Genomic DNA, 23,541 nt, shown 5'->3' with positions numbered 1-23,541 from the left:
TTTGTTGCTCTGTACCTGTCCTACTGAAGTCTTCTCTGTGTTCTCTGTTGGGGGGTGTAGAGTGTGATCCTCAGCTGCTGCACCACCTGTGTTGGTCTCCTCTGAAGATGTTTACAGAGCACGGCATGGAGACGGCTATCGCCTGCTGGGAGTGGCTGCTGGCTGCTCGCACAGGAGTAGAGGTCCCGGTAAGTATCTGGAGACATCTGTTGTTGCACTAAGTACCATTGTGTATTTGTGTGGGACTGGCATTCAAACCCACACTAACATGGGCATCTTTCTCCCCCACCCCCCTCTCTCTGCAGTTCATGCGTGAGATGGCGGGGGCGTGGCAGATGACAGTGGAGCTGAAGATGGGCTTGTTCAACACAGAAGACTTCAGTAGGACAGGTGCCAGAGCTACAACACAGAAGACTTCAGTAGGACAGGTGACAGAGCTACAACACAGAAGACTTCAGTAGGACAGGTGACAGAGCTACAACACAGAAGACTTCAGTAGGACAGGTGACAGCGCTACAACACAGAAGACTTCAGTAGGACATGTGACAGAGCAACAACACAGAACACTTCAGTAGGACAGGTGGCAGAGCTACAACACAGAAGACTTCAGTAGGACAGGTGACAGAGCTACAACACAGAGACGACTTCAGTAGGACAGGTTTCAGAGCTACAACACAGAAGACTTCAGTAGGACAGGTGACAGAGCAACAACACAGAAGACTTCAGTAGGACAGGTCACAGAGCAACAACACAGAGAACACTTCAGTAGGACAGGGGACAGAGCTACAACACAGAGAACACTTGAGTAGGACAGGTAACAGAGCTACAACACAGAGAAGACTTCAGTAGGACAGGTGACAGAGCTACAACACAGAGAAGACTTCAGTAGGACAGGTTTCAGAGCTACAACACAGAGAAGACTTCAGTAGGACAGGTGACAGAGCAACAACACAGAGAAGACTTCAGTAGGACAGGTCACAGAGCAACAACACAGAGAACACTTCAGTAGGACAGGTGACAGAGCTACAACACAGAGAACACTTCAGTAGGACAGGTGACAGAGCAACTACACAGAGAACACTTCAGTAGGACAGGTGACAGAGCAACAACACAGAGAACACTTCAGTAGGACAGGTGACAGAGCAACAACACAGAGAAGACTTCAGTAGGACAGGTGACAGAGCAACAATACAGAGAAGACTTCAGTAGGACAGGTGGAAGAGCTACAACACAGAGCAGACTTCAGTAGGACAGGTGGCAGAGCTACAACAGAGAAGACTTCAGTAGGACAGGTGACAGAGCAACAACACAGAGAAGACTTCAGTAGGACAGGTGACAGAGCAACAATACAGAGAAGACTTCAGTAGGACAGGTCACAGAGCTACAACACAGAGAACACTTCAGTAGGACAGGTGACAGAGCAACAACACAGAGAAGACTTCAGTAGGACAGGTGACAGAGCAACAACACAGAGAACACTTCAGTAGGACAGGTTTCAGAGCTACAACACAGAAGACTTCAGTAGGACAGGTGACAGAGCAACAACACAGAGAAGACTTCAGTAGGACAGGTCACAGAGCAACAACACAGAGAACACTTCAGTAGGACAGGTTTCAGAGCTACAACACAGAAGACTTCAGTAGGACAGGTGACAGATCTACGACACAGTGAAGACTTCAGTTCAGAACTAATTTAGGCTTGCCTAAACAAAGGGGTGAATACTTATGCAACAACTATAGATTTCAGTTATTTAATTTGTGTAAAAAAAATTATTTTTTATTTTGTGTAGATCAATAACAAAATAAATCTATTAAATGTATTTCAATCCCACTTTGTAACGGAACAAAATCCAAACGGGGCGTGAATACTTATGATGCATCGCAACAACAGGCTATTTGGTACATTTATTCCATATCAAAGTCTTCACTTTTCAGCACACACACCTTTAGTGCTGATGAGCAGTGCTGCCAGTTTGAACATGTTCTCAGTGAAGGCCTCAGGGTTCTGGGCATCTAGAGCCTCTGTCGTCTGTCTGACCATCAGCCTGGACAGGTCTGACTGGCTACGCACTGCCTTACTGAAATGGATCATACCTGCCACCTGGAGGGAGAAAACACACACGCTGATGTGAACCACTGGGGACAATATTGTTCTGTTGAATAAGGAGAAGTGAGTAGAGTCCTGTCTAGACCTGTAGCAGTGTCTCTCCGGCATAGCGGGAGTCCTGTCTAGACCTCTAGCAGTGTCTCTTCGGCATAGCGGGAGTCCTGTCTAGACCTGTAGCAGTGTCTCTCCGGCATAGCGGGAGTCCTGTCTAGACCTGTAGCAGTGTCTCTCCGGCATAGCGGGAGTCCTGTCTAGACCTCTAGCAGTGTCTCTTCGGCATAGCGGGAGTCCTGTCTAGACCTCTAGCAGTGTCTCTCCGGCATAGCGGGAGTCCTGTCTAGACCTCTAGCAGTGTCTCTTCGGCATAGCGGGAGTCCTGTCTAGACCTCTAGCAGTGTCTCTCTGGCATAGCGGGAGTCCTGTCTAGACCTCTAGCAGTGTCTCTCTGGCATAGCGGGAGTCCTGTCTAGACCTCTAGCAGTGTCTCTTCGGCATAGCGGGAGTCCTGTCTAGACCTGTAGCAGTGTCTCTTCGGCATAGCGGGAGTCCTGTCTAGACCTCTAGCAGTGTCTCTCCGGCTTAGCGGGAGTCCTGTCTAGACCTCTAGCAGTGCCTCTCCGGCATAGCGGGAGTCCTGTCTAGACCTGTAGCAGTGTCTCTCCGGCATAGCGGGAGTCCTGTCTAGACCTGTAGCAGTGTCTCTCCGGCATAGCGGGAGTCCTGTCTAGACCTGTAGCCGCGTCTCTCTGGCATAGCGGGAGTCCTGTCTAGACCTGTAGCAATGTCTCTCCGGCATAGCGGGAGTCCTGTCTAGACCTGTAGCAGCGTCTCTCTGGCATAGCGGGAGTCCTGTCTAGACCTCTAGCAGTGTCTCTCCGGCATAGCGGGAGTCCTGTCTAGACCTCTAGCAGTGTCTCTCCGGCATAGCGGGAGTCCTGTATAGACCTCTAGCAGTGTCTCTTCGGCATAGCGGGAGTCCTGTCTAGACCTGTAGCAGTGTCTCTCCGGCATAGCGGGAGTCCTGTCTAGACCTCTAGCAGTGTCTCTTCGGCATAGCGGGAGTCCTGTCTAGACCTCTAGCAGTGTCTCTTCGGCATAGCGGGAGTCCTGTCTAGACCTCTAGCAGTGTCTCTCTGGCATAGCGGGAGTCCTGTCTAGACCTCTAGCAGTGTCTCTTCGGCATAGCGGGAGTCCTGTCTAGACCTGTAGCAGTGTCTCTCCGGCATAGCGGGAGTCCTGTCTAGACCTCTAGCAGTGTCTCTCTGGCATAGCGGGAGTCCTGTCTAGACCTCTAGCAGTGTCTCTTCGGCATAGCGGGAGTCCTGTCTAGACCTGTAGCAGTGTCTCTCCGGCATAGCGGGAGTCCTGTCTAGACCTGTAGCAGTGTCTCTCCGGCATAGCGGGAGTCCTGTCTAGACCTCTAGCAGTGTCTCTTCGGCATAGCGGGAGTCCTGTCTAGACCTGTAGCAGTGTCTCTCTGGCATAGCGGGAGTCCTGTCTAGACCTGTAGCAGTGTCTCTCCGGCATAGCGGGAGTCCTGTCTAGACCTGTAGCAGTGTCTCTCTGGCATAGCGGGAGTCCTGTCTAGACCTGTAGCAGTGTCTCTCCGGCATAGCGGGAGTCCTGTCTAGACCTGTAGCAGTGTCTCTTCGGCATAGCGGGAGTCCTGTCTAGACCTGTAGCAGTGTCTCTTCGGCATAGCGGGAGTCCTGTCTAGACCTGTAGCAGTGTCTCTCCGGCATAGCGGGAGTCCTGTCTAGACCTCTAGCAGTGTCTCTCCGGCATAGCGGGAGTCCTGTCTAGACCTGTAGCAGTGTCTCTCCGGCATAGCGGGAGTCCTGTCTAGACCTCTAGCAGTGTCTCTCCGGCATAGCGGGAGTCCTGTCTAGACCTCTAGCAGTGTCTCTCCGGCATAGCGGGAGTCCTGTCTAGACCTCTAGCAGTGTCTCTTCGGCATAGCGGGAGTCCTGTCTAGACCTGTAGCAGTGTCTCTCTGTACCTCTCCGGCATAGCGGTTTCTCAGGTTGAGTGAAGCCATGAAGTTGGAGTAGTCCTTCTTCACACAGGCTGGCCTTTCTGTCAGCTGGGTGATCTAGAGCGGATGACGGAACTTGGTTAGTATGTGTATTTAATTGCGTGTGTGTGTGTGTGCGTCTGTCTCCTCACCCCTAGTGTAGTGCTCTGTCTGTTGTAGCCAGCGAAGTGCAGGATGCTCTCTGTAGCCATGGCCAGGCCAGTGTGCTGGGACAGACCTGACACCCAGTTCTGATGCTTGTTCAGGTACTCCTGGAGAACAGGGAGAAAACATACAAAACGGGAGATAGGAGAAGATTCATCTGAAACCTGGAGTCCCTCAAAAAGACAATCGAGAAGCTCTTGTTAGTTGTCTTCTTGAATAATGATTTGGCAGAACACGTTGTCATAAAGATGGGTTAGCTGACAACGTCAGGAAAACGCTTCAATGAGGCAGAAGTCCGTGAGTTGCTGTGACTCTGGATGGCCAGATGCCTACCAACAATGACAAGCTGCTGCCATGTCTTGTTTTGAGGTGTTTTAACTGATTTCATGTCAATGCTGATATGGCTCAAATTCGCTAGCTAACCAACAACTGTAACGATGTTTGAGAAACAAGTGCTCATTGTGCAAATATATTTATGTTTTTAATAAACATGGAGGAAATAAAGTTTACATGTTGTCAACAATCTAAGCCAACCCTGTCTGTTTTGCACCATAGTTGCGCACGCATCGGTTGTGTGCTAAACAACCAATCCGTATATGCTTTTCCTTTACGAAATGCGGTGTGTGTGTGTGTGTGTGTGTGTGTCTCTCTCACCTGTAGGTGTGACTTGGTGACAGAGGGGGCCCACTTCATGGCCTCCTTCAGGATCTCCCCACAGCGAGCAGCAAAGTCCTTCACTATGCTCTACAACCACAGAGAAACATAGACCATTATTTAGAAAACACACACACACACATATCACACACACATTCCTACCTCTCTGGCCTCGTATGTGTCTGGTACAGTGATCCTGTAGGGGGTGTCTGGGATGTCATAGTAAGGCTGGTCCTTATGGATGTCCTGCAAACAAGGTAGGAGCACGACACATCAGAACACAATACGTTGTCTAATAACCCCTTTCAGGGACCACAGAGAATAATAATAGCAGGTGGTTATGAGAAAGAAAGTGTGTGAGTGTGTGTCCATACTGCACTGAGGGAAAGAGAGAGAGTCTGCAGGATGTCCAGCATCGTCTTCAGTACACGGCCACTCCACAGCAGGTGAGGGAACGTTTCGGCCAGACCTGACAGGTATTTGTCAGCCACCCTACGGATCCTCTTGTGAACGTGGTTGAAGTTGACCAATAGGAACTGAGCGTGGCGCTCCAACTCCTCCTCATGGGCTTTAGTCTTCGGCTGGGGAGAGAAACACAGAGACAGCACTCAGGCAGCCAATCATTGTAGAGGACACGCTCCACAGAAGGTAGTTTGCTCTCGACTTCTCCTAGAGACGCAGTTTCTCTGTTTTGACCGATGACCTTTACCTTCTCAGCCATCATGTGTAGGAAGACCTCAAACACCTTGTCCCCAACCGCTATCACACACTGCATCATACCTGGACACAGACAAAAAGAGACATTCTCTCACTGTCTACTGGTGAAATATGCGCACGGCGCCTGTCTACCGCGCGCACGGCACCTGTCTACGGCACCTGTCTACCGCGCGCACGGCACCTGTGTACGGCACCTGTCTACCGCGCGCACGGCACCTGTGTACGGCACCTGTCTACCGCGCGCACGGCACCTGTCTACGGCACCTGTCTACCGCGCGCACGGCACCTGTCTACGGCACCTGTCTACCGCGCGCACGGCACCTGTCTACGGCACCTGTCTACCGCGCGCACGGCACCTGTGTACGGCACCTGTCTACCGCGCGCACGGCACCTGTGTACGGCACCTGTCTACCGCGCGCACGGCACCTGTCTACGGCACCTGTCTACCGCGCGCACGGCACCTGTGTACGGCACCTGTCTACCGCGCGCACGGCACCTGTGTACGGCACCTGTCTACCGCGCGCACGGCACCTGTCTACCGCGCGCACGGCACCTGTGTACGGCACCTGTCTACCGCGCGCACGGCACCTGTGTACGGCACCTGTCTACCGCGCGCACGGCACCTGTGTACGGCACCTGTCTACCGCGCGCACGGCACCTGTGTACGGCACCTGTCTACCGCGCGCACGGCCCCTGTCTACGGCACCTGTCTACCGCGCGCACGGCCCCTGTCTACGGCACCTGTCTACCGCGCGCACGGCCCCTGTCTACGGCACCTGTCTACCGCGCGCACGGCACCTGTCTACCGCACGCACGGCACCTGTCTACCGCACGCACGGCACCTGTCTACCGCGTGTGTAATGCAGCTCACCAGACTTGTCCTTCTGGATGGCTCTGTCCTCAAAGTAGCGGAACATCACCTGGAAACGGTCAGAGTCCAGAGCACGCAGCATCCTGGTGAGAGAAGAGAAACGGTCAGAGTCCAGAACACGCAGCATCCTGGTGAGAGAAGAGAAACTGTCAGAGTCCAGAGCACGCAGCATCCTGGTGAGAGAAGAGAAACGGTCAGAGTCCAGAACAAGCGGCATCCTGGTGAGAGAAGAGAAACGGTCAGAGTCCAGAACAAGCGGCATCCTGGTGAGAGAAGAGAAGCGGTCAGAGTCCAGAACACGCGGCATCCTGGTGAGAGAAGAGAAACGGTCAGAGTCCAGAACACGCGGCATCCTGGTGAGAGAAGAGAAACGGTCAGAGTCCAGAACAAGCGGCATCCTGGTGAGAGAAGAGAAACGGTCAGAGTCCAGAACAAGCGGCATCCTGGTGAGAGAAGAGAAACGGTCAGAGTCCAGAACACGCGGCATCCTGGTGAGAGAAGAGAAACGGTCAGAGTCCAGAACAAGCGGCATCCTGGTGAGAGAAGAGAAACGGTCAGAGTCCAGAACAAGCGGCATCCTGGTGAGAGAAGAGAAACGGTCAGAGTCCAGAACAAGCGGCATCCTGGTGAGAGAAGAGAAGCGGTCAGAGTCCAGAACACGCGGCATCCTGGTGAGAGAAGAGAAACGGTCAGAGTCCAGAACACGCGGCATCCTGGTGAGAGAAGAGAAACGGTCAGAGTCCAGAACAAGCGGCATCCTGGTGAGAGAAGAGAAGCGGTCAGAGTCCAGAACAAGCGGCATCCTGGTGAGAGAAGAGAAACGGTCAGAGTCCAGAACACGCGGCATCCTGGTGAGAGAAGAGAAACGGTCAGAGTCCAGAACAAGCGGCATCCTGGTGAGAGAAGAGAAACGGTCAGAGTCCAGAACAAGCGGCATCCTGGTGAGAGAAGAGAAACGGTCAGAGTCCAGAACAAGCGGCATCCTGGTGAGAGAAGAGAAACGGTCAGAGTCCAGAACAAGCGGCATCCTGGTGAGAGAAGAGAAACGGTCAGAGTCCAGAACACGCGGCATCCTGGTGAGAGAAGAGAAGCGGTCAGAGTCCAGAACAAGCGGCATCCTGGTGAGAGAAGAGAAACGGTCAGAGTCCAGAACAAGCGGCATCCTGGTGAGAGAAGAGAAACGGTCAGAGTCCAGAACAAGCGGCATCCTGGTGAGAGAAGAGAAACGGTCAGAGTCCAGAACAAGCGGCATCCTGGTGAGAGAAGAGAAACGGTCAGAGTCCAGAACAAGCGGCATCCTGGTGAGAGAAGAGAAACGGTCAGAGTCCAGAACACGCGGCATCCTGGTGAGAGAAGAGAAACGGTCAGAGTCCAGAGCACGCGGCATCCTGGTGAGAGAAGAGAAACGGTCAGAGTCCAGAACACGCGGCATCCTGGTGAGAGAAGAGAAACGGTCAGAGTCCAGAACAAGCGGCATCCTGGTGAGAGAAGAGAAACGGTCAGAGTCCAGAACACGCGGCATCCTGGTGAGAGAAGAGAAACGGTCAGAGTCCAGAGCACGCGGCATCCTGGTGAGAGAAGAGAAACGGTCAGAGTCCAGAACACGCGGCATCCTGGTGAGAGAAGAGAAGCGGTCAGAGTCCAGAACAAGCGGCATCCTGGTGAGAGAAGAGAAACGGTCAGAGTCCAGAACAAGCGGCATCCTGGTGAGAGAAGAGAAACGGTCAGAGTCCAGAACAAGCGGCATCCTGGTGAGAGAAGAGAAACGGTCAGAGTCCAGAACAAGCGGCATCCTGGTGAGAGAAGAGAAACGGTCAGAGTCCAGAACACGCGGCATCCTGGTGAGAGAAGAGAAACGGTCAGAGTCCAGAACACGCGGCATCCTGGTGAGAGAAGAGAAACGGTCAGAGTCCAGAACACGCGGCATCCTGGTGAGAGAAGAGAAACGGTCAGAGTCCAGAACAAGCGGCATCCTGGTGAGAGAAGAGAAGCGGTCAGAGTCCAGAACACGCGGCATCCTGGTGAGAGAAGAGAAACGGTCAGAGTCCAGAACACGCGGCATCCTGGTGAGAGAAGAGAAACGGTCAGAGTCCAGAACACGCGGCATCCTGGTGAGAGAAGAGAAACGGTCAGAGTCCAGAACACGCGGCATCCTGGTGAGAGAAGAGAAGCGGTCAGAGTCCAGAACACGCGGCATCCTGGTGAGAGAAGAGAAACGGTCAGAGTCCAGAACACGCGGCATCCTGGTGAGAGAAGAGAAACGGTCAGAGTCCAGAACAAGCGGCATCCTGGTGAGAGAAGAGAAGCGGTCAGAGTCCAGAACAAGCGGCATCCTGGTGAGAGAAGAGAAACGGTCAGAGTCCAGAACAAGCGGCATCCTGGTGAGAGAAGAGAAGCGGTCAGAGTCCAGAACAAGCGGCATCCTGGTGAGAGAAGAGAGGAGAAATGGATTGGCAAGGAGGCACGATATGAATGACTAGGAGATTTAACTAACTAACCTCCAACTGCTACACTCTAGACCAGGCCTCTCCAACTGCTACACTCTAGACCAGGCCTCTCCAACTGCTACACTCTAGACCAGGCCTCTCCAACTGCTACACTCTAGACCAGGCCTCTCCAACTGCTACACTCTAGACCAGGCCTCTCCAACTGCTACACTCTAGACCAGGCCTCTCCAACTGCTACACTCTAGACCAGGCCTCTCCAACTGCTACACTCTAGACCAGGCCTCTCCAACTGCTACACTCTAGACCAGGCCTCTCCAACTGCTACACTCTAGACCAGGCCTCTCCAACTGCTACACTCTAGACCAGGCCTCTCCAACTGCTACACTCTAGACCAGGCCTCTCCAACGCCGTTCCTGGAGAGCTGCTGTTCTGAAACCCTACACTAGTGCACCTAAATAAGCTGAATTAGGTTAGTTCCAACTGGGTTTGGAGCGGAAACCTGCAGCACAGTAGCTCTCCAGGAATAGGGTTGGAGAGCCCTAGTCTAGCAGGGGTGCATCTCAATAGTCCTAAGTGGTTTCCTTACCTCATGTACTCCAGCCTGTAGACAGACAGTAGGTAGGTCGACATGGCGAAGTCTAGTTTGTTGATGAGAGCAGACACCTCAGGAGGAGGATCTAGCAGGTTTATAATGGTGCTCCTCAGGTCATTCAGCTCCGCCTGAAAACACACACACACCCAGGGAACATCAGTTGTGTGTGTGTAGTAGCAAGTGTGTGTGTATGTCTGTACACACGTGTGTTGTGTGGGCATGCATGTGTACTGTACCGCTGTGACGGTGTCGTTCTTCAGGGCAGAGTTGTACTGTAGTTCAGAGCGTAGGGGTTCTCCACTGGGGAAGGTGAGGAGGGGAGACTTGGTGGCGATCTCACACACTCCCTCATACCACTCCTCTGGCCACAGACCTACACAACACAAAACCCTTAATAAACCTACAGACTTCTACATAGCAGGACGACTGTTAGCCTGATAACTCACTCCCCTTTTATCTTTCCATCGGATGGGTATTAGTCCACCATTTCAACAATGTTTAGTCAATTATTTATATTGTATTCCAATCCTGATTGGAATATTGTAGTACAAGTTAACATTGTTAAACAGCCACCTGATCCCTCAACAGCGAAACCCATCACCACAGAGTAGAGCCAGAAGTCTCTGAACAGCTTCTGCAGACGAGGCTTCGCTTCCTTGATGGGCGGTAGACGCTTCGTCAGCTACACAGAGAGAGGGGGATCTAGATCAATACTAAGTGTATAGATTATATACGGAGTACTGTATAGACACTCGGGCACAGAGGCACTACTAGACAAACTGTTGAAAGTGAAAAATGTATAGAGGCAACCCACGTACCACAGCAATAACAGGAACGAGTACTCCAAGGTTTCCAGCACTGCTTGACGCCTGCAAATACAAATAATAAACAAATGTTAACAAGAAAAAAAACTGTTAACCTCTAAAGGCCGCTACACACTTCACCCAAACAGAGCGACGTATACGGCCCGTTTCCAAATTTGAACCCCACAAAAGTACGTAGAACTAGGTGTGAAAACGACACTGCGTTTGCGTAGTTTGAATGAAGTGTGTAGGGCCCTTAACACAAGCCTGTTGTCGCTGAACTCTATAGGTCTATCAGAAGTCATGGCTACTGTAAACAAAGTTTACCTTCAGTGCAGGGCCCTTGTCCGAGGCCCTCTCGCTGGCCCTCTTTCCCTCCAGTCCCAGCTGCACAAACAGCTCCAGTAGGTTGACAAGCAACTCATCAACCATCTGCTCTGTTGCCAGGTTGGCAGCTATGTTAGCTAATGCATTGATCACAGCCAGGGAACAGTGTCTGGAACACACAAGATTAACACAGTAGTTTTTAGTAGAGTGGGTCGTGGAGCTGGCTATGGGTAGGGAATTGGGGATATGGGTAAAGGTGTAGCGGCTAAGGATACCTGTATCCATGGTCCTTGTAGTCCTTGGTGGAGTAGACCATGGAGGAGGCCTTCACACTGATCTGCTGGAACAGGTTCCACACCTCCTGGTAGATATATTGCTGTGAGGAGAGAGAAACAGATGAGTTTACTGAGAGACCAGAGGTTGATGAGTTTACTGACAGGAGAGAGAGAGAGAGAGAGAGAGAGAGAGGAGAGTTTACTGAGGGACATGTTGCTGAGGGGAGAGGTAAAATAATTAAGTGTATACAGAATCAAGTGTGTGTGTGTGACTCACGTTCCCAGTGATGACCATGCATCCCAGCTGATCTATAATGAGTACGTCTAGCTGTGACGGCGGCTGGCAGAACTTCTGCTGTAGGATCTGCAGGATGGGCTCCATGACGCGGGGCGTGTCCCTCAGAGCCACCGCGATGTGACCCAGCGCTCTGATGGTGTGGTCTGGGATCAGATGGGCCTCCCTGGGGGAGAGAGAAACAGTGCGTTGGTCAGAGGGGCTGTCAGTCATTGCCACGGACCTGGTCAGAGCATCTGTCAATCACTGCAGGAGAGTCTAACTAGCGAGATCACCTGAGGTTTCACTAGCTAACATTGACAGTTATTTCTCAGAGGTAATCCAGCCTGTCAATAAGTAAAGTAGACTAACTGGTAATATTGGAGGGCTCAGGTATGAAATAATACTTACTTGTCATTCTCCTGAGAGATGTAGAGACGGTTGGACAGGCTGGCCAGGAAAGCCTCCACTATAACACTGTCCATAGTCAGACCTGCCTTCAGACACCTGAGCAGCAGAGAGAGGGGGGAGGGGCAGAGAGAGGGGGGAGGGAGGAGAAAAGAGATCGCATAATTGGTTACCACGGAGCAAACACTGCTCATATTTCTCTCCTTTTCACATACAATATTGTATCTTTCCTCACCTGCAGATGTTGTCAATGGAGATGTCTCGGAGCTGTTCGTACATGGAGGGCTGGCTCTTCTTATTAGCGTGAGCACTGAACGTAGACTGGGAGTGCTCATTGGTCACATGGATCTTGATCTCTCCAGTCCCTGTGGTGTTCTGGCTGTGGTACTTGTACAGCTTGACAAGGACAGGAGAGGGGACCACCAGGAAGTCTCTGAGAGACGTGGTGACAGAGTGGGCCACCACCGGGAACCGCTCACACAGACGACCCAGACCCTACACACACACATAGGAAACATGTGATTAGGTAGGATAATACTGGTATTATGGCGTCTTATCAACACAGTATTGTGAAGACAGATGAAGACATTACAGGCCCGACCTGTATACAGCAGACGAGCAGGGGAATGTGATTAGGTAGGATAATACTGGTATTATGGCATCTTATCAACACAGTATGGTGAAGACATTACAGAACCGACCTGTAGACAGCAGACGAGCAGGGGAATGTGAGCGATGATTACTTTACTGGACGTCTTGGACTGCAGTTTCTCTGACAGCTTGGTACACAGGTTCTCAGCTCCTGATCAAATCAAAACACATGAACAACAGTTGGTTTGGTGTTCAATTGAAATGAATGACCCAACGTTTTTCAACACATGGCAAATGCATTCCAAATTCACGACCTGATATTTTTCAATACATGCGCACGGATGGATAGTACACAACACAGTCGTACCCTGCTCCTCAGTGACAGCCCAGACCATGAGGTCGACACAGGCAGCGTTAGCCTGGCAGCGTAGCTTCAGAGGACTCAGCTCACTGTGGAGGTGATCTACATCATGTAGGATCCTCTGCAGCTCTGACTGGCTACTACTGAACTGCTTCAGCACAAAGTCATGAACCTCTTTCACATAGTCTGTCTGCAGGTCTGGAAACACCAACATCAAGAACATGTTAGTAGCACAGTAATAAACACATGTAATAAACTGCTTCAGAATAATCAGGTCATAGCAGAGGGTTTCTGTATATTAGAGATAGTAAAGGTTAAAGTGAGAGACCAGTGTATTTGTTACCTTTCAGGTTGTACAGCGTGTCTCTGAGCATCTTGAAGATGGTCACATACAGAGGATCACTGAAGGTCCTGTAGTGCAGGTGCATACCTGGGTTCAACTAGAGGGAGAGAACACAACAAACATGATGTAACATTGAGGAGTACACAGGACAGAACTTTAATTAAAATACAGGGAAAATGAACCTACCTCCAGAAGTTCCTGCAGGGTGTTATCCAGTGTTTTCAGAAAGGATTCAGAGACAAACTGCTCAACCTGCACAAGACAAACAGAACACTCAGAAAGGAATTCTGATAAACGATGTTCTACCCATTCTAATTCTATAGTTCTATGCATTTTGATTCTATGTACTGACCATGTTGAGCAGCTGGCGCAGAACGTCCAGAGGGACGTCAAACTCTCCCTGGGCACTGCCCGTAAACAGAGGAGACACAGAGAAACTAGAACTGATGGTGGAGAAGTAATAGTCTGGGTCCACAGCACTACCATCAGGGAGATAGGAGCCTGGAGAGAGAAAGAGGGAGGGGGAGAGTTAGAAAAGGTACCAGTCAAAAAAAGACACACAGGCTACTTAGTAATAAACTGAAATACTTCAGAAATATATTACCTGTCTAATATATTCTTACCTTCAAAGTACTGTGCTGAGGGGTCAGCTGGGGAGCTGGGGGTGAGTCCTGCTCTCTCTGGACTGGCCTACAGACAGAGGAACAGATCATTTTCAGACATTTCAAATAAGAACTTCCTTTGCTCTCTAGTGGCCGGCTCTGGTAGTACGGTTCTATTCTCTGTAGTGATATAGAAATAGGAAAGGTGGAGCCCTTGCATCTTATGTTGTCTCCCTGATACCTGATAAGAATTAATGGTAGTACTATGGTGTAGTGGTAGTAGTAGTAGAGTACAGTGCTTCCCAACAGTGCTTCCCAACAACCATTTTTGTTGTAGGCCTGGACAAGCACACCTAAATCAACTTGTCAACTAATCATCAGGTCCTCAATTAGTTGAATCAGGAACGTCTGTCCAGGGCTACAACAAAAATGTGTGCTGTTGGGTGTACTGGAGGACCGGAGTTGGGAACCACTGGTCTAGTATAGTAATAGTGCCTGTTGTGATATGCTGGACACGGAGCTTCCTTTGCATCTGAAGGTGTCTCCCTGACAGACGGTGAGCAGCGAGGCCGGCATGATGGAGCGGAAGTCGTTGAAGGAGCGCCGTCGTGATGGGTCGACATCATTGCCAGTGGACACTGGCGGGGCTTCCGCCCGCGGAAACAGCTTGGACAACAGGGGCTCCTCCGTGTTGCTATAGCGACCAAAGGCCCGGGCCACACCCAACAAGCAGGGCACAGTGTACCTGCACAGGTATTCTTGGGAGGGAGGGAGACGGGGAAACAAAGAAAGAAAGACAGGTGAAAGGCTGCCTTTTTCATTGTCATTCTGTCTCCACATACTTGTATCACAAAGTTTGAGAGGACAAGAGACAACAACTAGATAACTAACCAGTAACTAGCATATTCATTAAACACTGGTGAACATGACATGGTGGAACAGAGAGCTTGCTGGTACCTTTATCATGTTCCTCTGAGTTCAAGCAGATGTCCAGCAGGACCTGCATTATGTCCATGACGGCCTCCAGGATCTGTCCTCGCAGGGTGTCATCTCGCTGGGCCACGTCTGAGAGAAGAGTGACCAGACAGAAGCAGAAGTTCTCTGCCACCGGAAGGATATCTGTAGGACAAGAAGAAAGATCGTCAACCAGTCAGAAAGGTGGAATTAGACATCATATTGACTGGTGTGAGACAAAATGCTGGCATCTCTCTCCTTACCGCGCCCTTTGTTTCCAGAGCTTTCTTCGATCCACTGGACTCTGGGAAGTCCCTTCAGCAGCCCCAGCAGGTAGGGGACGATAGAGTCTTTGTGCTACAATAAAAACATAATTCACAAACCACTCGAGCAAAGGCCATTAAACAGATAAGGGGAGCACAGAAGGTGCCATGGATAGGAGCCAATTATTGGTCCTCAGGAGGTCAGGGAACATCCATCCCGTAAAAAGCAGGATATAAATGCAACCCTTAACAGTGTCAGAGAGAAGGCCTCGCTGCTCCAGTTCAATGTACCTGTAGGTCAGACTTGACCAGGAAGATACCCAGAGCTAGGACCGCATCCCTCCTCCTCTCGTCCAGCTGGAACACCCCTCGGAAGTCCACTGGACACATGCATTGGAGCTTTTGGACCTGAAACAGAGAATAAACAGCAAACAAGTGGCTTGTGGCTGACTAATCAAACCATCAGTCCTAACCTTCACAAATACCTTGCCCTGTATTAGCAGTTAGGGTGACTTCTACCAAGGCCAACTGACATTCACGAGAGGCTAACCGCTTGCCTCTGCTCCAGCTTTACAGATAAAGATAGTAAAGTACCCCTGGATTCCATGGCCTTCAGGAAAAACAACATAGAGAATCCTATACCGCATAGTAAACATGGCATTGACAGCTTGACTGCACTCCACGCGAGGAGCCAAACAACTAGCTCTTAGCATTAATTAGCTTAGCTAACGAGGATCAGCTTTTAAGCTCAGTGAGGAGGATTACAGCCTAATGTCAACTCACCACCACAGCAGAGAGAGATACAAATCCAGTGATACAATCCCACTCAGTCACACACACAGTTGAAGTCGGAAGTTTACATACACCTTAGCCAAATACATTTAAACTCAAGTTTCACAATTCCTGACATTTAATCCTAGTAAAAATTCCCTGGTTTAGGTCAGTTAGGATCACCGCTTTATTTTAAGAATGTGAAATGTCAGAATAATAGTTGAGAGAATTATTTATTTCAGCTTTAATTACTTTCATCACATTCCCAATGGGTCAGAAGTTTACATACACTCAATTAGTATTTGGTAGCATTGCCTATAAATTGTTTAACTTGGGTCAAACGTTTAGGGTAGCCTTCCACAAGCTTCCCACAATAAGTTGGGTGAGTTTTGGCCCATTCCTCCTGACAGAGCTGGTGTAACTGAGTCAGGTTTATAGGCCTCCTTGCTCGTACACTCTTTTTCAGTTCTGCCCACAAATTTTCTATAGGATTGAGGTCAGGGCTTTGGGATGGCCACTCCAATACCTTGACTTTGTTGTCCTTAAGCCATTTTTCCACAACTTTGGAAGTATGCTTGGGGTCATTGTCCATTTGGAAGACCCATTTTCAACCAAGCTTTAACTTCCTGACTGATGTCTTGAGATGTTGCTTCAATATATCCACATCATTTTCCATCCTCATGATTCCATCTATTTTGTGAAGTGCACCAGTCCCTCCTGCAGCACCCCACAACATGATGCTGCCACCCCATGCTTCACGGTTGGGATGGTGTTCTTCGGCTTGCAAGCATCCCCCTTTTTCCTCCAAACATAACGATGGTCATTATGGCCAAACAGTTCTATTTTTCTTTCATCAGACCAGAGGACATTTGTCACTATGTGCAGTTGCAAACTGTAGCCTGGCTTTTTTTAATGGTGGTTTTGGAGCAGTGGCTTCTTTCTTGCTGAGCGGCCTTTCAGGTTATGTCAATATAGGACTGGTTTTACTATGGATATAGATACTTTTGTACCTGTTTACTCCAGCATCTTCACAAGGTCCTTTGCTGTTGTTCTGGGATTGATTTGTCCTTTTCGCACCAAAGTACGTTAATCTCTAGGAAACCGAACACGTCTCCTTCCTGAGCGTTATGACGGCTGCGTGGTCCCATGGTGTTTATACTTGCATACTATTGTTTGTACAGATGGACGTGGTACCTTCAGGCATTTGGAAATTGCTCCCAAGGATGAACCAGACTTGTGGAGGTCTACAATATTTTTTTCTGAGGTCTTGGCTAATTTCTTTTGATTTTCCCATGATGTCAAGCAAAGAGGCACTAATTTGAAGGTAGGCCTTGAAATACATCCACAGGTACACCTCCAATTGGCTCAAATGATGTCAATTAGCCTATCAGAAGCTTCTAAAGCCATGACATCATTTTCTGGAATTTTCCAAGCTGTTTAAAGACACAGTCAACTTATTGTATGTAAACTTCTGACCCACTGGAATTGTGATACAGTGAATTATAAGTTAAATAATCTGTCTGTAAACAATTGTTGGAAAAATTTGTGTCATGCACAAAGCAGATGTCCTAACCGACTTGCCAAAAGTATAGTTTGTTAACAAGAAATTTGTGGAGTGGTTGAAAAACGAGTTTTAATGACCCCAACCTAAGTGTAGGTAAACTTCCGACTTCAACTGTATAATATATCATTCTAACCTCTGTGTATATAAGTGTACAAAGTTTTCTACCCAGAATTCTGGACCTTTATGGCACAGTAGTAAGACTAGTGCACTTGCCATGGTTGCAATAGCAAGGTAATTTAATAGGATCTCTATGGTTTTATCATACCATTCTGAATGTTCGTGTAAAACGGTGCAAACATACATGCACACACAGTAGCAGTCAAAGGTTTGGACACACCTACTCATTCAAGAGTTTCTTTATTTGTACTATTTTCTACATTGTAGAATAATAGTGAAGACATAAAAACTATGACAACACATATGGAATCATGTTGAAACCAAAAAAAGTGTTAAATCAAATTATATGTTATATGAGAGATTCTTCAAAGTAGCCACACTTTTCCTTGATGACAGCTTTGCACACTCTTGGCCTACTCTCAGCCAGGTTCATGAGGTAGTCACCTGGAATGCATTGCAATTAACAGGTGTGCCTTCTTAAAAGTACATTTCTGGAATATCTTTCCTTCTTAATGTGTTTGAGCCAATCAGTTGTCTTGTGACAAGCTAGGGATGGTATGCAGAAGATGTCCTTTTACCAAATAGGACTAAGTCCATATTATGGCAAGAACAGCTCAAATAAGCAAAGAGAAACAACAGTCCATCTTTACTTTAAGACATGGTCAGTCAATCCTGAAAATTTCAGGAAATTTGTTTCTTCAAGTGCAGTCGCAAAAACCACCAGGCGCTATGATGGAACTGGCTCTCATGAGGACAGCCACAGGAAAGGAAGACCCAGTTACCTCTGCTGCAGAGGATACGTTCATTAGAGTTACTAGCCTCAGAAATTGCAGCCCAAATAAATCCTTCACAGAGTTCAAGTAACAGACACATCTCAACATTAACTAAATCTGAATCTGGCCTTCATGGTCAAAATGCTGCAAAGAAACTACTACTAAAGGACACCAATAAGAAAAAGAGACTTTCTTTGGCCAAGAAACATGAGCAATGGACATTAGACTGGTGGAAATGTCCTTTGGTCTGATGAGTCCAAATTTGACATTTTCGGTTCCAACAGCTGTGTCTTTGTGAGACGCAGAGTAGGTGAACGGCTGATCTCCACGTGTGGTTCCCATCTTGAAGCATGGAGGAGGAGGTGTGATGGTGCTTTGCTAGGGACACTGTCAGTGATTTATTTAGAATTCAAGGCACACAACCAGCATGGCTACCGCAGCATTCTGCAGCGATACGCCATCCCATCTAGGGCTGGGCAGTATACTGCTTTATTGCGATATACCAGTATTGATGTATGGGCCATTACTTTAACTTGTATACCAATATTTGAATGTTTGGTTTGTTAAATGTGATACGCCGTGTATAACGCCTATTTGTATAGTTTACTTCACAACTTGAGTCATATCTCTACACTTTCTCTATGCCGCTTTCCACACAGTCATAGCCACGCCGCCTGTCACTCAAGGAGCGCATTTGATGTTCCTCAACTACGGGACACTTGTGTTCAGTCTGCATGGTCAATGCAGCATATACAACACTGTTGATGACAACAATGCAGTTGTCACTTGCTTCTTAATATAAGTCTACTAGAATTCTATAATTACACTATTAGTTTGTGTTTCTTACATCTGCAAACAGCTAGTTTGTCTTTTCTTATCAAGTTCTTCCTAAATGCTAATCGCTAGCTAGCTAATGAAATGTACTAAGAGCAAGCATAATGATCTATACAGCCTGATAATACCAGTGATTGTGTAGACCTAAATCGGCATGTTTGTGCAACAGTGTCTTCTAAATGAAAGAGTTAAACGCAAAGCAAGAATATGTTAGCTACATGAAGTAGCTTAGAGAAAACATTCAATGTAGCCAAAGATTATAGGGTCCTTTAGGAAACAACTATCAACACATTAGTACCTACCATGTCACAATAACTCCTCCCTGGCATTTTCATTCGTTGTCATGTCAAACACTGTATTAAAAGTGCCCACTATTATATTCCAACTATATAATTAGAATAGACATTCTTCCCATGATTCCAACAGTTAACTCAAGTGTTTTGCTCTAAATCACAAGTCAAATTGCAACATTAAGTTAAAAATAAGGCCCAGATTACTTGCCCATATTGTGCATTCCTATGTGGCAGTGTAAAAATTATCACAAATGCAGAAATTGATGAAAATTATGACTTTTTTGGAGTTGAAGTTGAACAGTATAAAGCAATAAGAATGGAGATTTTTTTTTATCACCCAGCCCTAATCCCATCTGGTTTGCGCTTAGTGGGACTATCATTTGTTTTTCAACAGGACAATGACCCAAAACACCTCCAGGCAGTGTAAGAGCTATTTGACCAAGAAGCAGAGTGATGGAGTGGTGCATCAGATGACCTGGCCTCCACAGCCTCCCGACCTCAACTCAATTGAGATGGTTTGGACCGCAGAGTGAAGGAAAAGCAGCCAACAAGTGCTCAGCATATGTGGGAACTCCTTCAAGACTGTTGGAAAACCATTCCAGGTGAAGCTGGATGAGAGAATACCAAGAGGGTGCAAAGCTGTCATCAAGGCAAAGGGTGGCGACTTTGAAGAATCTCACATTTATTTTGATTTGTTTAACAAATTGGTTACTACATGATTCCATGTGTTATTTAATAGTTTTGATGTATTCACTATTATTCTACAATGTAGAAAATAGTAAAAATAAAGAAAAACCCTTGATGAGTAGGTGTCCAAACTTTTGACTGGTACTGTACAGAGAGACCATTCAGAGCAACATCATTGATGACTTCCAGTTTTTGCCTAAAGTTTGTCTGAAAGTTCCTTCCATACAGCATTCCTGCAAACACCTGAATCAACATGATGTAATGTGATATAAGGCAAATTAGCAAACTGTCTGTTGAAATCATAGACCTTATGGTTGAAATACAGAATACAAAACATTCAAGTAAATAGTGACCAATCAATGACCAGAAATAAACGGGGGCGTTACCTTGGTTGAGGTTTGAGAACTAGCTAACTAATGGATATGCCAACTTCCTCATTCTGATGGAATGACAATCCACCATATATCATAATCGACAGGACAGATAGCTAAACGCGTAGTTAGCAAGTGATTTGTTAGTTATTAAACTAGGTTGTCAGTATGTAAAACTGCCTAGTTGTTGTGTCGTGTTCCGGTGTGAAATTACAAGACAATTAACTAAGGGCCTCTACTTGTGAATGAATGTCTACAGTGGTTAACATTGCTGTCCAACAGCCGTGTGCAGCTTTTGGAAAACGAATAATTAGCTAGTAGCTAATTTCGATAGCATCGCATATCACTGCCATATAACGTTAGCCATAGCGAAACGTTTTTTGTAAATAATGTATATTATTCTGTGGCGATACTGTAAAAAATGTATGTTTAAGGAACCGTATAGACAATTTAGCTAGCTAGCATACGCTCACTTTACGGCAACGCTAATAACATCACTCACCTTATCTATCGGTGCTGGGCGGTGTGCAGCCAAAGAGCGCGCCAGGGACAATACAGTGTTAAAATAAAAACCCCTCGTTCCTGCTCCTTTTGCAGACATGTTTATGAATCAAGACAAACTGGTAGTAAGAACATTATACAGCTTTTACCGCTGCGAAGAGGACAAGCTAGCACCCAACGTTAGTGCCTACTGCCTAGCAGACGGCCGCCACTAGTTACCACAGCCACAAGTTCATAATTATGGCTAAACCCCGCCTATTTCCAATAGGGTCCCGGAGGTTCTCTATGCTGCCACCTACTGATATGTAATCTCTCAGTGCAGAGCATCTCTTAGGAAAAGTGGGGGCTTTCGAAACGAACCACATAAGAAGTGTGGGTTTCGAAAGGAGTATTTTAACACTAGAAGCGCTGGAATTCCATAACTACTAGAACCGCAATGACTTGATATTTCAATTATATATTAATATTTCAAATATTTAAGTGATAATGCCCGAGAAGCCGGTGTTTGGAGGATATATTGGCACGGGTGTTGTCATTGGCCGGTAAACCGTGCCAATATATTCTCCAAACACCGGCTTCTCGGGCATTATCACATTCATACAACGGGTTATCAACATATTAAAATAATGATTTACATATTTTCATTAAAAACGTAATTTTTATGAATTTATTCATACTATATCTTCCTTCCACAAGATATAGCCCTGACACAAATCTAGGGTTGCTAACCTAGCCGGTTGGTCCTTCGTTCTATAGGTTCAGTTGCCAGAGTTGCGACCCAGTCGTTGTCTTTTTGTTCTGTATGAACGCGACCCAGTCGTTCATTCCGTACTGGCTGGCAACGTTCTTATCCCTTGCTAGCTAGCCAACTACAACTAACTTACATTCACGTCAAACAGTGCAGCTAGAATAACAACAAAGTAGCTGCATTTGTATTTACTCAAGCTGTTTTCTCGTGACATTTATTTGAAAACATCCATAACAATGAGTTAATGATGTGCGACTTCACCTGGCATAGAAAATGTGCTCTCTCATCAGGACACTTGTTCAGAGGATCGAGCCAACAACACAGCTAACACCATCACTTCAAACGGAAGCTGGAAAGACTGTAAACTATCTGCACTTCGTTTTGTTTTACCAGTTTTCTATTGATATTTCTTCATATAGAAATACAAATTATGCTGATTCATGATTTTGACTGGCTGAGAAAAGCTGCCTGCCTGTCTGTCTCATCCTGACTCCCGACATGTTCATTGCTATGTGACATCTGGAGATCGAATTTGAATATTGAAACAATGTTGGAGAGACAGACAGCAAGGTTTATACAAATCTCCGCTGTTGAAAACTAAATGTTAGTCTAAAAGAAATGTGAGATCATGTCTAAATGCTTTTTATAGTGGAGATCAAGTTTATAAATTGCCTGGCTGGGCTGATGAGACAGTGGATTGCGGTGGTAATTTGTGGAATAGACACCGGCTGGAATGCGGTTTTAACCAATCAGCGTCCAGGATTAGACCCACCCGTTGTATAATCAATAATAAATAATACATTCTAAAATGAATGCATTTTTGTGTTAAAATAAATCATAACAGGCCTCACGGGTGGCGCAGTGGTCTAAGGCACTGCTTTGCAGTGCTAGCTGTGCCACCAGAAATTCTGGGTTCGCAGCCGTCCGTGACCGGGAGGCCAATGGGGCGGCGCACAATTGGCCCAGCGTCGTTAGGGAGGGTTTGGCTGGCAGGGATATCCTTGTCTCATCGCGCACTAGCGACTCCTGTGGCGGGCCGGGCGCAGTGCACGCTGACCAGGTTGCTAGGTGTACGGTGTTTCCTCCGACATTTGTGCGGCTGGCTTTCGGGTTGGATGTGCGTTGTGTCAAGAAGCAGTGCGGCTTGGTTGGGTTGTGTTTCGGAGGCCGCACGGCTCTCGACCTTCGCCTCTCCCGAGTCCGTACGGCAGTTGCAGCGATGAGACAAGTAACTGGACCCCTACAAACTACAACCAATTGGATACCACGAAAAAGGGGGTAAAATATATAATAATAAAAAAAATCATAACAAACTTCAGGACACCAAATGTAAATTGTAATCATTCAGAAAATATATTGATTGATCCGGAATTGTTCTCCTAATTTGTGGAATAGACACCGGCTGGAGTGTGGTTTTAACCAATCAGCATGCAGGATTAGACCCACCCGTTGTATAATAAATAATACGTTCTAAAATTAATGCATTTTTATGTTAAAATAGTAGTTGGTGTAGTTGGTGAACCAGGCGAGGCAGTCATTTAAGAAACTAAGGCTGTTGAGTCTGCTGATAAGAATGCTGTGATTGACAGAGTTGAAAGCCTTGGCCAAGTCGATGAAGACGGCGGCACAGTATTGTCTTTTATCGATGGCGGCTATGATATCATTTAGGACCTTGAGCGTGGCTGAGGTGCACCCATGACCAGCTCGGAAACCAGATTGCATAGCGGAGAAGGTACGGTGGGATTCTAAATGGTTGGTGATCTGTTTGTTAACTTGGCTTTCAAAGACTTTAGAAAGGCAGGGTAGAATAGATATAGCTCTGTAACAGTTTGGGTCTAGTGTCACCCCCTTTGAAGAGGGGGATGACCGCGGCAGCTTTCCAATCTTTAGGGATCTCAGACGATACGAAAGAGAGGTTGAACAGGATAGTAATAGGGGTTGCAACAATTGCGTTGGATAATTTTCGAAAGAGAAGGTGCAGATTGTCTAGCCCAGCTGATTTGTAGGGGTCCAGATTTTGCAGCTCTTTCAGAACATCAGCTATCTGGATATGGGTGAAGGAGAAGCTGGGGAGGCTTGGGCAAGTTGCTGTGGGGTGTGCAGAGCTGTTGACCG

At 47.5% G+C, this 23,541-nt stretch overlaps 1 protein-coding gene across 1 annotated transcript in view; it reads right to left on the bottom strand.

The window, feature by feature from the left end:
* The window catches only part of LOC120044803 (phosphatidylinositol 4-kinase alpha-like), a 35,104-nt gene extending 14,255 nt beyond the window's left edge, over positions 1–20,849 (bottom strand). Inside the window, exons 1-30 of the mRNA XM_038989476.1 lie at positions 20,680–20,849; positions 15,059–15,175; positions 14,768–14,861; positions 14,508–14,669; positions 14,046–14,308; positions 13,572–13,638; positions 13,510–13,512; positions 13,301–13,449; positions 13,135–13,200; positions 12,949–13,045; positions 12,612–12,803; positions 12,355–12,455; positions 11,889–12,148; positions 11,657–11,752; positions 11,249–11,432; positions 10,972–11,072; positions 10,697–10,865; positions 10,385–10,435; positions 10,140–10,248; positions 9,803–9,939; positions 9,561–9,694; positions 6,528–6,610; positions 5,649–5,719; positions 5,314–5,520; positions 5,102–5,185; positions 4,940–5,029; positions 4,273–4,392; positions 4,106–4,198; positions 1,944–2,100; positions 226–399 (exon numbers count right to left, since the gene is read on the bottom strand). Coding sequence (XP_038845404.1) covers positions 226–399; positions 1,944–2,100; positions 4,106–4,198; positions 4,273–4,392; positions 4,940–5,029; positions 5,102–5,185; positions 5,314–5,520; positions 5,649–5,719; positions 6,528–6,610; positions 9,561–9,694; positions 9,803–9,939; positions 10,140–10,248; positions 10,385–10,435; positions 10,697–10,865; positions 10,972–11,072; positions 11,249–11,432; positions 11,657–11,752; positions 11,889–12,148; positions 12,355–12,455; positions 12,612–12,803; positions 12,949–13,045; positions 13,135–13,200; positions 13,301–13,449; positions 13,510–13,512; positions 13,572–13,638; positions 14,046–14,308; positions 14,508–14,669; positions 14,768–14,861; positions 15,059–15,175; positions 20,680–20,778 — 3,730 coding nt within the window. The 5' untranslated portion in view covers positions 20,779–20,849. The remainder of the gene's footprint in view (positions 1–225; positions 400–1,943; positions 2,101–4,105; positions 4,199–4,272; positions 4,393–4,939; positions 5,030–5,101; positions 5,186–5,313; positions 5,521–5,648; positions 5,720–6,527; positions 6,611–9,560; positions 9,695–9,802; positions 9,940–10,139; positions 10,249–10,384; positions 10,436–10,696; positions 10,866–10,971; positions 11,073–11,248; positions 11,433–11,656; positions 11,753–11,888; positions 12,149–12,354; positions 12,456–12,611; positions 12,804–12,948; positions 13,046–13,134; positions 13,201–13,300; positions 13,450–13,509; positions 13,513–13,571; positions 13,639–14,045; positions 14,309–14,507; positions 14,670–14,767; positions 14,862–15,058; positions 15,176–20,679) is intronic.
* Positions 20,850–23,541: the final 2,692 nt, after the last annotated feature.

This window comes from Salvelinus namaycush, chromosome 3 (assembly GCF_016432855.1).
Source record: "Salvelinus namaycush isolate Seneca chromosome 3, SaNama_1.0, whole genome shotgun sequence".
Lineage (NCBI taxonomy): Eukaryota > Metazoa > Chordata > Actinopteri > Salmoniformes > Salmonidae > Salvelinus > Salvelinus namaycush.
This window is presented reverse-complemented; position numbering and strand designations above follow the sequence as displayed.